Genomic DNA, 13342 nt, shown 5'->3' with positions numbered 1-13342 from the left:
CCCCTGCCCAGGACCCGCAGCCGTGTGTTGCATTTTTAACCCAAAATGCAGCTCCCGGGGTACCAGCGCCAGGAGCCCGGCATGGGGCCGGGGGCTGTGTGCTGGGGCACTGACGCAGCCCCCACCGCCAACATCTCAACCCAGGGGACCAGGGACAGGGAGGGACGGAGCAGCGCTCGGGGTTGTTGCGGGAGAGCCCGGAGCTGGGCTCAAAAAACGAGAGCAGCTCCACATCCATCACAGCAAGTCTCCCAAGACCCCGCTGCGTGCCAGGACGGCCAGTGCCAGCCCAGCCGTGCCGGGGAAGGTGCTGGTCCCCGAGGCCAGCACGGGGCAGCCGGCAAGCCATGGCTGCCTGCTGGGAGGAGCCCGGCGCTGGGTACCCACATCACCACCACCGAAAGAAAGAGCAGGGAGAAGAGGGGTGTTTGGTTGTGTTGTTCTCGTTATTATTAATATTTCTTTTTTTTTTTTTTTTTTTTTTTTGGCATTAATACCATCTGTTCACCTGAACTACGGACCTTCTGTCTCTAGAAATCTTTTGGTATCTTCCCATCTGGACGCACACGCACACAAAAGGATAATTAAAAGAAAAGATGAAAGCGGGAGCCCCAGCGGCAGCAGGCTCAGCTCGCTGGCCACGGCCAGGTTCAGCCGCCACGGGGTTTCACCGGGGTCGGCTTTGCTACCAGCAGGATGGCCGAGCAGCGGCTCACTGCCGGGCTCTGCCCACGCCAGCTCCTCTGCGGGTGCCGCCCAGGAGAAGGCTCGGCGGTGGTGGATGCTGCCTTCCCCGCGCCATTACCCGTCCTCGGAGACCCCGTCCCGGCTTCGGAGAAGGAACCGGGCGCGCAGGGGAGCGGGAGCCCTTTCCCTGAAGTCGAAGTCGGGTCAGTGGCCGTCCCTGCGTGGGCTGGGAGGGTGTCAGCCGACGTTGAGAAGGGAGCAGGGAGCTGTGTCCTCGCTGCCCGGCGCTGGTGGTGGTCATCACTGCTGGGTGCCACCAGTCCCCCCACCAGCAGGGACTGGGAGGGGGCTCGGGGAGGGTGGCCAACCCAGGGCCGGCTGCTCTGCTCGCCGGGCAGTTTAGCAGCCCGCCGGAGGCGACGAGGCAAAGGGGACACAGTCCCACCGACGCGCCGGTCCTCGTCCTTCCCCAGCCGTGAGATAACGGTGCAAGCCCGACATCCAAACCATGGCAGAGGACTCGCCCCCGTTTCTGCTGTTTCTTCCCCCGAAGCTGGGCGGAGGCAGCACGTGGGCAAGGTCCACGGTCCCTCCTAGTGCAAAACCCACTGGGGGACGGAGAGACGACGGCGGGCTCCTGCCATCGCCTTCCCTCCCCGGGGCGGTCGTTGGCGGAGGCTCGAGCATCGCCGGACGGCAGAGCACCGCAGGGGAAGAGGGGACAGAGGTGCCTTCCCTGTGCCCACCGTGCACGGGGAAGGAAGGAGGGACCATTTCGGACAGAAACAACCTACCATCCTCGTTCACCAGTCACTAACCAAGGGAGGAGGGGAGAAAAAGTCCAGCTCTTGGGTTTTTGCTTCTCGTGTCGCGGGATGTCCCCCGCGGCAGGGGTCGGTCAGTCACCGGGGCTGCAGCGCGGGGCAGTGGGGAGCGTGAGGGACGCGCCGTCGGCAACAGGTTGTTGCACCAAGGAAACCCTTTTGCTTTGTGGAAGTGCCTTTGAGAAACAGGTTAACGCCGAAGGTCACCTTGGGGAGGTGGGAGCCGTCGCTTGGTCTCCGGCCGGGAGGGTGGGAAGGGTTTGCCCCTCGGTGGGGAGGAGGAAGGGGTCCTTAGGACAAGTCTTCCACTGGCAGCTCCTCCTCCAGGTCCCTGTCGTCGGGAATCGTCACATTCTGGTTGGTGGTGGCCATCAGCGAGACAGGTCTGCTGTCGTCCTCCGCCTCAGCTGGTTCCTCCTTCACGTGCACTGGATGGCTGCAGGGAGGGAAGCCTTCAGCCTCGGGGAGCCGATCCCCCCGACCGCAACCCCATGAAGCTCTCGGTCCAACCCTCCCGGTCTCACCTAGGGGACAGGAGCCACGGGAGGCAACAAGCACCTCCCGGTGCCCAATGTGCCACCGTCCCTTGGCTCCAAACCCTCCAACAACCCAGTAACACCCACCGGCACCGTCCCTCTCCCCCTCGCCCCCGGCCAGGCTGACCTGTACTGCTGCGGGGACAGGCGCGGGCTGTTGCTGCCGTTGCTGTTGACCTGCTCCACGGTGCTGCTCACGTCGTCGTGGCCCACGTGCAGCATGCCGCTGGCGGAGCTGGTGTTGATCATGGTGGGGCTGTTCAGCAGCGGGAAGCTGCTCTCTGCCAGCGCAGCCTGCAACAGAAAGCGACGGCGGCTCGAGGCACGGAGGACGCGAGACCGGGAACCGTGCAGGTGGGGAAATGTGGCCGCGAGGGAAAACGGGACCACGGAGCGACAAAGGTTTAGTGCCCCCGCATCCCTGCCGGGGATGGGACTGGATCCTTACCTGGTAACTTGCATTAAGTGCTCCGTAACCGAGTCCTGAAATCATGTTTTTGACTAAAGTCGGACTCCTGCAGAAAGAGAGAAAGCAGGACGATGCACGGCTGAGCGCTCCCGGCCCGGGGATGGGGGGTCTGGGAGCAGAGGTGGGCGCGAGCGCGGCTCCCAGGCTGCGTCCCGCGGGAGAGGAGGACCCACCCTGTCATCTTTGGTGGCCTTCGCTTTTGGTACTCGTGCTCGTCGACGGTCCAGACAGCTCCCTTGACGTTCTCCACGCGCACGAAGCACTTGTGCAGGCTCAGGTTGTGGCGGACGGCGTTCTGCGGGCAGAGCGGGCAGGAGAGCTCAGCGGCGCGGCCCTCGCCCCGCCACCCGGAGCCCTCCTCTTCCTCCCGATCCTCCTCCTCGCCCAGCCCCTGTGGGTTCCCGTGGCTCTGGGCTGTCCCGGCCACACTCGGCTCGTCTACGGCCAAATGCTCTGCAAAGCCACCCGGGGATGCTACAAATGCTCACTCACCCCATCAGCACCGAGAGGGTTTAGGAGTTGAGCCCCCAGGCCACTCGTGGGACACGACCCCCCTTTCGTGGACCTTGGCCAGGTGCCGAGGAAGATGGGGACAGCGTGGGACAAGGGACAAGTCACACCAGCAAGGAGCCGGGAGCAGAGCCACCCTCTCCGCTGCAGCTCGCTCGGCGATGCTCGGCAAAGCTGGCTAATCTTTTCCTTTCTTTTTCTTTCCCCCCCCCCCCCCCGTTTTGGCCCTTTCCCTCCCTTTCTTCTTTACATCGACCATCTTTACATTTCTAAATGTAAAATAAAGAGACACACACGTAGGCAGACAGCACAGCCCCGAGAGATACCAGCTCCCTTTTCCCCTTCCAACTCCCTGCCATTTGCTACTGCCCCTATTTCATTACCAATTTTAATTTGCCTCTAATTAAATCCTGTGTATTTTTCCGACTCACTTGCTAATCCATGAGGGAGGCAGGAGGCTGGAGTGGAATCTCTCCGAGCTATAATTACAAAGGGCCTAATCACGCCGGGGCTCTGCCTTTGAATAAATTTCCTTGCATTAAGGTTCTCAGATTCTCTGCCTTGCAAATGAGAATGACCCCAATTTCAGGAAGTTGGCCTCGGAGGGTTTTTTTTTTTATATTTTTTTTTTTTATTTCGAGTCCTGATTCGTGATGAGAGACTAATTCGTTACGCTAAAACATTAACAGCAATTTAAAAGGTCGAACGGGGGCTGTATAAACAAAGGAGCTGGCCAACACAACAAGGCAAAAGGAGACACAAGGACTGAACCCCCCCCGCGCTGGAAAGTGTTAAGAGTTCCCAGAAACTCATCAAATTGCGCTGTCCCCCCTTTTGCTTTTTAATTTAAGGACAAAACCAAACAAAGCTGGGCTCCTTCCCTCGTCCTCCATCCCTCCCTCCATCCCTCCATCCTCCGGCAGCTGCCCCGTGCCCGCTGCCCGTTGCCCACCCCGGCATCCCCGGCTCTGCCATCGTTCCCGGCGCTGCCGCGATGCCCCGGCGAGAGCCGGCTCATGCGGTGGCAGGCAGCGGGGACGGGCAGGGTCCTGCTTCTCTCGCTGTTTGGCAGAGCCAGCCCGAAGGGAAAACTTTTCCCAGGAGCTGGTAGCTGGGGAAGGAGGTTTGGGCACAGTCGGTGCTGTTTGATGTGATTTTTTTGGGGGGGGGGAACTGGGAACCCTTGGGTCGCACCAGGAACCTGCTGGTTGGCAGCCAGCCCAGCTCCTCGGGCGATGCTTGGTGCGGTGTAGAGCCAGGTCCCCGGGTCCCAGCCCAGTACCATACCCAAAGGGATATGCTCCATTTGGGACATGCCCTGCCCCGGGGGCAGAAGCATCCCTCGTCCTCGAACCCCATTGCTGGCTTCACCCAAAGAGGAGAGTCCGGCTGCACTCAGCACCGCGCAGACAGACATCCCGGGGAGCTGGAAATCCAAAAGGGACCCCAGGCATCGCTGGGCTCCCGGACCAGCAAGGGAGCAGGATGAGCCCCCGACCCCTGCTCTGTTCTCACAGCATCTCTGCAAATATCCCACTCCCTGCCCGTGCCTGGGGGTCTGAAGCCCACCTGGGGCTGGGTCCTGCTGCTGCCCTTGAACCCCCGTCCCCTGGCGAGCAAACACAGGACTTCCTCCCCTCGCCAGGGCCGGATCCTGCCCCGCATTCCCCTTCCTCTTTCCTGTAAGCGCAGGGGACTCCTCGTCCAAACAAAGCCCTGATTAAAGGCAAGAAGCGTGGCAAAGCCGAAACCTTTCCTGCACGTGGAGATGCAGCCCCAGCCCAGCAGTGCCCACGTCCCCCCTTTCCCCCCGCCCCGGTGACACCCCCCCTGCTTTGAGGCACCGGCAGGTATGTGTTTGCAAAGGCAAAAGTGGAGATAAAATAAATCCTGGCACTGGGCAGGATGCAATTCAGCATCACCAGAGCCTGGGATACCCCTGGTGCTGGGTGATGGGCAGGGTGCTGGTCCCAGGACACAGAGGAGGTGCCAGGCGAGACCCCCCCCGACGTGGGAATCCTCCCACCTAGTGTCAGGGGTGGCTCCCCTGCCTCATCCTAATGTGGCTTTTGTATTTCGACAGAGTATTTGTTCAGTGCCAGACTTGGTTGCTCTGTTTGCTTCTCATCTTTGCCTTTTCTAATGATGTTTGCTTTATGCCCCCGGCCCCGCTCCTCATGCCGTGCTGGGGGGTCTCCCCGTGGGCCCCCACGCCGCACCGCGGCTCTGCCCTGCCGTGGGGATGTGGTACCCACCTTGGCCCCTGGCACCCCTGCCCCATCCCGGGGGGCAGCTATGGCAGGAGATGAGGGAGAAGCTGCAGCAGAAACGGTGGTTTTCTGAAGAGCGGAAATACATTATTTTTTCCTGCGTATCCCCCTCCTTCAAAAGAAGCCTGGCCTTGGACGCTGAAAGTTGTGAAGGGAATTATTTCCCCCCCAGCTCTTTTTAATCCCCTGCCATCCCTTTTGGTGGTGGAACAGGAAAAAATAAAGAGCAGCCAAAAGGGAACCTGAAGGGCTGGGGGATGCCCCTCTGAGACATCAACTCTGCCCTTGGGTAGCATGGGATACGGGGGAACCACAAAGAAAAAACCCCAAAACATTTACTCCTTTCAGCTAGTAAGAGGGCAGGAAAAAGGCATTTTCACCTGCCATTATCTCCTTCCACAGATGGGGAAACCGAGGCACGGAGCAGGTAAAGTGCTGCCCCGGACAGCCCCTGCTCTGCCCCACGGCGAGACACCATCCTGGGACCAGCGACAGCCACACCAGGCTCTCTGCCCCAAAGTTCCCCATTGCTTCCCACCCTCTCCCCAAACCCGGGGGTGTCCCCCCGGCCCGGCCGGGGTGCAGCGGTGCAGCCAGCGCTGCTCCCCATGCCGTGCTTGCAGTGCTGCACGCGTGCCGTGAGGGGGACTCCAGACTGATGCAGTGTCACGGCCAGCACCAAAAACCAGCCCGGGCACCTCTGACCGCTCCTGTCCTTCTCCTTCCCACTGCCATCCTCCCGCTCGGCGTGTGGGGATGCTCGGGATGGGTTGTGCCAAAGCTGAGGGCCACCCGTAGCGCTTTGGAGCCGAAACGCCCGTGATTCACCCAAAGTTTGCTGCGGAGAAGCAAACCCCTGCTGCAGTCAGCTCTGATCTGCAGCAGCAACACACGGGGGCCCTGGGCTCCAGAATAACCGATTCCTCCTTAACCCTTTCAAAAATGCACTACCTTGCTTGCACCTCGCTTATTCTAATTTCTTGTTTGTTTTTTGTTAGCTTCCTTCTGCCACTTCACTTCTTGCTGCCCTGAGCAGGAGGAAGCTGTGTCTCGGTAAATACATGCAGCAAGAAACAATAAATAAATCTTCCCTGGTCAGGGCAATAACTGCTCCTTCTCACAACCACCCCGCTCCTCTGAGATGTGTTTTCTCAGTTCTCGATTTCTAAATAACCAAGGGGGGAGCAGCCTTGGCACCTGAGCGCTGCCCCAAAATTCACACCCATCAGCCCAGGCCAGCGACAAACGGCTCCTCGGTGCCAAAAACTTTCAATACCTGCCCAAACACCACCACGCACCGGGTGGGGGGGGACCCGACAGACACAGGCACCCACTCGGGGTCTCGCAGCAGAGCCACGGGTGCTCCCACTCGCCGACGGTCTCCGCAGCCACCACCGCTCTCCCTCCATCCCCACGGACCGCAACCCGCATCCCCGGCCACCGCTTCTCACAGCCCGGCTGTGGCACCTCGCGTTCGCGGCGTGCCGCCCGCCCCCGGGTTATCGTTAACCTTATTTGCTATTTCGAGTGTCTTGCTCTTTTCTCTGCCCTCCTCCCGGCACCAAGGCTCCACAGAAAGCCCCAGGTTCCTACACCGTGGCCCTTTGCCATATCCTACTGCATGGATGATGTGTCCCCAGAGACCGGGGATGCGTTTTGGGTGGAAAAACGTGGGATTTATCCACAAAATCATTTCCTGCACCATCTCAGAGCTGTGCAATGAACTGGTCATTTACCACAGATGCCCACAAAGTTGGAGCATCTCCCGCAGCAGGTGGGATGGGGTGAGCCCCGGGTGGGATGGGGTGAGCCCCACGGCGCTGAGCAGGGCTGCTCTCACCTTCCAGGTGGCCGTGTTCCTTCGGAAGTAGGCAAACATCCGCGTGAACCAGTTATAGATTTCGTTCAACGTTAGCTGCCTGTCGGGGGTCTCCAGGATGGCCTGGGAAACCAGAGAGGGGACAAGAGCATCACTCGTGACGCCCCGGTGAAGTTCAACGTCCGTCCCGTGGAGAGGCACGAGAGGCAGAAATGGGGGTTCAGCAGGCACGGGAGCCCCCCCAGGACTGAGAAAGTGGGGGAGAGTGCGGCTTTGCCCGAGATGCCCGGCAAGCAGGTCTCAGGGTGCAGAGCTGAACCCCGCGGGCGCAGGGAGCCACTCACCTGCCGGATGAGCGAGGCGTACGTGAAGGGCGGCCGGACGTCTGCGTTCTTGTAAAACTCGTGATTCTGTGCAAGTTCTGGAGGGGGGACAAGAAACAGGGGGGCGGGGGGTGAAGGGACCCACTTTGGGACCCAGGGACCGCATGATGGAGGGTGCTGAGCCCCACCCTGGAACTCACCTGAAGATATTGGGGTGCAGAACTTCTCCGAGTTTCTCCTGCGGATGGGCCCCACGTTGTGTAAAGTGGAAGAGCTGATGACAGAGGGGCCCTGCCGCAGGGGGGTGATGGGCGCCGTGGCGGAGGTGGGGGGATGAGGTAAGCCGTCGGGGAACGTGTCAGAAGTGCTCTTGGAGAGGGTGGCACTGGAGACCAGGTTCAGCTGCACGGACAGGCGGAAGGGAGGACGGGCGGTTGGGCACCGGTGTGGGGAAGGCAGGGACCGGGAGAGCCCCCGGCACACCGGCAGCTCGGCAGGGCTGAGCCGGCTCACGCCGCAAAGCGGGCGGCGAAGGGCTTGCAGCGGGGGAGACTTGCTGGGCTTGGCAGGGATGGGATGCAACTATGGGATGGGATGCAACTATGGGATGGGGATGCAACTGCAGGATAGGATACAACCATGGGATGGGGATGCAACTGTGGGAGGGGATGCACCCACAGAATGGGATGCAACCACAAGACGGGATGCATCCACTACACGTCCGAGCTGGTGGAGCAGCACAACACGCCGACGCAGGCTGCGTTTCACTCCCACCTTATGCCTTGCACCGGCACAAGGGACCAGGCTACGTGTGCCGGAGCGGAGTCAGGGCATGCCCATCCCGGGGAGCCTGTCCAGCTGGGCTGCGGTGCCCATGCGCAGGGCAGGAAGGGGATGGCAGCCAGCGGCAAGGGGAAAGGGGAGGAGAGGGGGCGGCCGCAGGGACGTACAAGGGCAGGAGGGGGATGCACGCTTACAGGTTGGCTGAAAGGCTTTGGCTCTGAAGGTCTCATGTGAAGATGGGCCATCATTGCTTGGAGACGCTCGCTCTCCTTTGCCAGCTGTGGGAGGCAAGAAGCAGAAGGGAGACGGTCAGGCAGTGCCGGCAGTCACCGCGGAGGTGCCCTGGGCCTGGAGGAGGTGCCCACCAAGCCCCCAGCCCTGGTTCTGGGCAGGGAGCATCCTCCAGCATCCCCGCAGGAGCCACCTCCTCCCTGATGCTGAGCCCTCCCAAGAGCCCCATCAGGGCTGTGGCTCTGCGGGGGGCTGCGGCACCCATCGTGGGGGGCACAGGGGCCGCCGCTGCTCCGGCTCCGTGTGTGCAGTCAGATGAAAAAAATCTATGGTGAAATGGAGTCACTTCCCATGCCTTCAGGCTGCCATCCACCAGCACGGCTCCATCCTGGCCACACACCGCAGCCCTCGCTCTCCCTCCTGGGTGCTCTTGTCCCTGTGCCCCGGCGCCTGCCGTCCCCATCCCCTTCGCCCTCCTCCAGCCTCTGCTGTCTCCCGCTCACCAGCAGCTCCCTGTCCATCTACCCGTCCCTCTGTCCGTCCATCCATCCGCCCGGATGTGCAACATCGCTTTAATTGTGCACTCCCGCCTGTTTACTCCCCAGAGTGCGGAGAAGGGTGAAATATTCACTGTGGCACCAGGAGAGATTTTGAACCCGGCGGAGGCGATGGGATCTGACACCCGCTCTCTTCCCGTCACCTTCCCTTTCCACCACGACCCCTCAAGCTTGGGGCTCGGCCACATCCCCGCATGCTGCCGGCTCCCCGCTAGCCAAGCCCCCTCCCCGGGCAAGCGCCGGAGCTGGGAGTCGGGCGAGGAAGGAGTTAAAGGCAGGAGCTGGAGCAGAGTTTGCTGCAAGTTTGGAGCAGCTCGGATGCTTTTGCGCTGTCGTGGCGCTCATTAGAGCTGACAGGTCTCCCCTCGTGATGCAGACGCTCTCCACCGGCACAGCGGGAGCTCTGCGCTGAAAACTTTATAATTGGTAGCTCCGGTGGCAGGTTCTCCTCTCTGCACACGCAGCCCTTCAGCTTTTTTTTCCCCTTCCTTTCCCTCCCCTCTTTAAGCCCCAGTAATTGCTTTCAACCTCTTGCTTTAGCGAGGGCTGGGGAGCAGGATGTGATCGCATGGCTTTGCCCAGGCGGCTTGGCAGCCTCCCCACCTGGGAAGGTTTTGCTGTGTCCCCCCCACCCCACAGCCCCCATTATAGTAACTCCAGGCAGAGGGTCTCCCAAGGCTGCCGCACAGCGTGGCCCACTGCCCCCCGGGGCTGGCGTCCCCTGCGATGATACCCACGGCCACGCACAGTGATGGGCACAAACCGCTCTGAGCTCCTGCCAGCCCCTGGCCGAACAGCCGGGCACCCAGGCACCGTCATGCCACGGGGGTCTCGGTGAGCAACCCTCTGACAGAGACCCCTGCCCCGTCCCGCTTCCCTCCTCAACTGCTTTCAAGTCCCAAGATGAAAACCCTCCATTTCCTCCTATTTTCCCCACTCCCTTCGCTATTAACCGAATTATGCACAACACATCGGGGAGTCGGAGACACTGGGAAAGACACTATTTCAAGAACTAGCTTTCCAAAAATAGCACCCTGAAGTTGGGCTCCAAAGACCATCCTCAGCCACTGAATTAAGTGGCCTGATTTCCAAAGAGCCCAGCAGCCCCGTGGCTCTCGCTGCGGCGGCACGGCTGGGCACGACGGCTGGAGCACAGCTCACGTCCCGCCTGTGGGCATGGACCCCACCAGGCAGCACATGCCTTCCAGGTCTGTGGCATCTCCTCGGACCCACAGGGACACTTTGGGCAGGAGGGATGGCTTGTCCCTTCCTCCAGCCCCATCATCATTGTGCAGGGATGCTGGTATCAGACGGGGAACCAGTCTGAGGGTTCCCCAGGTCTTGATCTCCACCAGGATGTGGCCCAGGGCCAGCACTCCCATTTGGGAAGGATGCTTAAAATGAGTCCCTGGGGCAGCTGGTTATCTCACTACGGTCCCCGACCTTGCTAATCCCCTCCTGCAGAGAGCAGCCAAGACACAGCACGCAGAGATGGAAAGGAGACGGCTTTTTAAACCTATGTCCTTTGAGGCTGAGGCAGCACCCACCTGTATTTCCAGCTGCTGTACCACTTGCATCTGGACTCGACACTGGGCCGTGCTTCGGTCATCAAGTGCATGTTCTGTATTGAGGTGTCTGGGGAGGAGAACACCGGGGTTTATGCCCGGACTTGCCCAAAATGTGGCCCCTCTGCTGGGGCCACACCTGGAATCAGCCCCAACCTGAAACCCCCTGTACCGCAGCAAAGCCTGGGGATGCCCCGGGCACTGCTGCCCAAAGCGTGATGAGCAGAAGGGAAACTGAGGCATGAAGGAGGGCAAGCAAACTGAGCTGTGCCTCCTCCCCGACCCTGGGCTGGAGGGCAGCCGTGGACAACCAGCCCTGCCCATGGCTCCTGCGGTGTTCAGGAGCAGTCACTGGTTGATGGAAAGTCCTTGAGAAAGCTGCTGGCAGGAGGTGTCCAGGAGGACCTGAGGAGCAGGTTTCCAGCACAAAGGCGGCATTATGGAGGTTTAGTTACGCCCTCTAAGGAAATCCCCGAGGCGGAAGGTGACATTTCCAGGATGCTCCTCATCCTACTGCTTTCGTGCCTTATGTTTATAAGGCACTTTATGTTTACAAAGCACAAGGACCTTTGGTCCTTGCTGCCCTCCCTCCTTCTCGGGGAGGGGAAGGGCTCCCAGCAGAGGCAAGCAGCCAGTGATGGGGACATCACTTGCTGCAGAGACACGGACATCCCGGCATCACCTTGTGGGGGTCCTCGCCCCTGGACCCAGCAAAGCGGCAGCCTGGGGACGCATCCAGCCCCGAAGACGCCACGTGGCCAGGCCATGTCTTTGCTGGGGTGGGTGCAAACCTGGGGGGGGTCCTCACCAGAGGAGTGGGACAGGTCGGAGGGGGGATGCAGGGCAAACTGTACCACGGCCACCCCCGAAACACCCCAAAAGGTGGCACCTGATGCTGGAAAACACACAGGTGCCCCAGGGCCGTGGGCCAATGCTCTCCAGGACCGAGACTGAGATACTTCTGCTGAGACATCCCAGGAGAAGGTGCCTCAGGAGTATCTACCCTCAGTCCGGATGCAGAAGACGGCGGAATCTCACCCAGCTGTTTGCAAGAGACTTCCAGCCCCAACTTGTAAAAACAAGTTAGGTAACTGGGACCAGCTGCCAAGCCTGTATGTGAGCAAACCCCACTGGTGTCTCAGCCCCGCTCTGCAGGGCTTCAGCTGGACCAAGCTGCCTGCTCCTCTCCCCTCATGGCAGACTGAGGGCACAGCTGTTTCTCCAGGGAAAAAGCTGTCGAGAGCCTAGGCTGTGCTGAGCGGGAATGAAGAGGTCTCCCACTGACCCTCACAGGCTTTTATAAACCACTGCTCAAAAGATGCACTGCCCCTTTCCACCCTAAAGCTGAGGCTTTCTGAGCTACTCCATGGAGGTGATGCTCAGAGGAGGCTTGAAGCTGGTGCCTGGACCCAAAACAAAGTCCATGCTACAGCTGGGGTCAGCCTTTGGGAGCTGGAAGTTTTCCATCTGTCTGTCCCACACCCCGACACTCGCTCACATTGGCGGAGAGGGGACAGAAACACTTCACTAGTGCTGTTGGGGAGGCTGCCCCTCGGGAAGCTTGCTCCTGCAACACTACGTGTGCTTGGGGGGGGTCAGGCAGATGCGACGCGGGGCGCAGGGACCCTACAGCCCCGGCCAGCGCAGCAAGGCTCTCCCAGCACCGTGACCCAGCCCCGGCTGTCCCCTGTCAACCCCAGCTCCAGCTTCCAAACCAGAGCTTGCTTATCTGCCCCATGCCATGAACACAAGCCTGGAGGGGTGGGAGGAGATGTCTTATCTAGGTTCACCCCAAGTCACAGGCAGAGGAAGGAGGATGCAGGAGCCTGACTCATTCACTCAGTGGCCACCAGGCAATGCTGCCCCAGCCTTCTCAGGCTGCCTTCGCACCTCCTCATCCTCCTGTGCAAGGCCTCTGCCCAGCTCCTTCCCTGGGAACGAGGAGGCCAGCGCGGTCTGCGGGATGCTCCCACTGGAGCCAGCCCCAAGTGCGTGGCGGCGGACGGGATCAGTTTGTAAAAACCCAAAATCTCGCTGATGGAGAGCGAAGCAAGCGCCGGTGCATCTCGGCTGCTGCGCCGAGCAGACAGCCGGAGAGGCGGGGGGGAAGGAGCAAGCAAACCCGTCAGTTCCTTCTGATGTCTTTGCTAAAAATCCCGGCTACAAAGAGATCTAATTGCAAATGAACTAATTAAGTAAACCTCTGACGAAGCGTGAAAACAATTTGTTTGACCCTGACGCTAGCAGAGGGCTCTTCGACAGCAGAGTTAATCAGTCAGCGCCGGAGCCCACAAGCGGTGTCAGCGGGCTGCCGCGCCGCCATCTGCTTCCTCCTCTCCTCTCGCCCCCCAGGAGGGGAGCTGCAAACTCCCCTCGCCTGCTGCCTGCGCCTGCCCACTCCTGCCCGCTGCATTGGGTCTCTTCTTCTTTAGCAGTAATCCCTGGTGTGTTTTTTTCTTTTGCATCGGGCCCCCCTGGCTCTGGGCAGACAGACTTTGGGGTGTCTGGACCTATTTCCAGGGTCTCCCCCTCCGCCAGCCCCATGCTGTCCCAGCCTGAGACCACGGGCTCTTCCCTTCTCTGGGAAAACCTCCCCCAAAAAGGGGAGCACTTACTTGACAAACTGTCCCAAGTCCTCACAGAGGGTTTCGCAGCCGGGCCACTTGCACTCTCCGTGGCCGTAGAGCGGGTGGGAGCCGGGGGTCTCTTCGTGGGAAGAGCTGAAGAAGAGGAAAAGGGACCGTCAGATGGGACAGCTGTGATGCTCC

The 13342-nt window shown here is 60.6% G+C and overlaps 1 protein-coding gene across 5 annotated transcripts in view; it reads right to left on the bottom strand.

Annotated features, from left to right (window-relative positions):
* Nucleotides 1-1802: 1802 nt before the first annotated feature.
* FOXP4 (forkhead box P4) overlaps nucleotides 1803-13342 on the bottom strand; it is a 38496-nt gene continuing 26956 nt past the window's right edge. For 2 of the 5 annotated variants that reach the window (XM_010584707.1, XM_010584710.1), the window contains exons 7-17: nucleotides 13190-13294; nucleotides 10557-10644; nucleotides 8416-8499; nucleotides 7992-8020; nucleotides 7639-7823; nucleotides 7460-7536; nucleotides 7137-7238; nucleotides 2690-2811; nucleotides 2496-2562; nucleotides 2175-2341; nucleotides 1803-1947 (exon numbers count right to left, since the gene is read on the bottom strand). In XM_010584707.1, the coding sequence (XP_010583009.1) occupies nucleotides 1803-1947; nucleotides 2175-2341; nucleotides 2496-2562; nucleotides 2690-2811; nucleotides 7137-7238; nucleotides 7460-7536; nucleotides 7639-7823; nucleotides 7992-8020; nucleotides 8416-8499; nucleotides 10557-10644; nucleotides 13190-13294 (1171 nt within the window). Of the gene's footprint in view, nucleotides 1948-2174; nucleotides 2342-2495; nucleotides 2563-2689; nucleotides 2812-7136; nucleotides 7239-7459; nucleotides 7537-7638; nucleotides 7841-7991; nucleotides 8021-8409; nucleotides 8500-10556; nucleotides 10645-13189; nucleotides 13295-13342 lie in introns of all 5 variants that reach the window. The other 3 variants (XM_010584706.1, XM_010584708.1, XM_010584709.1) reach the window with 2 other exon arrangements.

This window comes from Haliaeetus leucocephalus, unplaced genomic scaffold (genome assembly GCF_000737465.1).
Source record: "Haliaeetus leucocephalus isolate CR32 unplaced genomic scaffold, Haliaeetus_leucocephalus-4.0 Scaffold1000, whole genome shotgun sequence".
In the NCBI taxonomy this organism is placed as follows: Eukaryota; Metazoa; Chordata; class Aves; order Accipitriformes; family Accipitridae; genus Haliaeetus; species Haliaeetus leucocephalus.
Note: the sequence above shows the minus strand (reverse complement) of the source record. Positions and strands in the feature narration are given on the sequence as shown.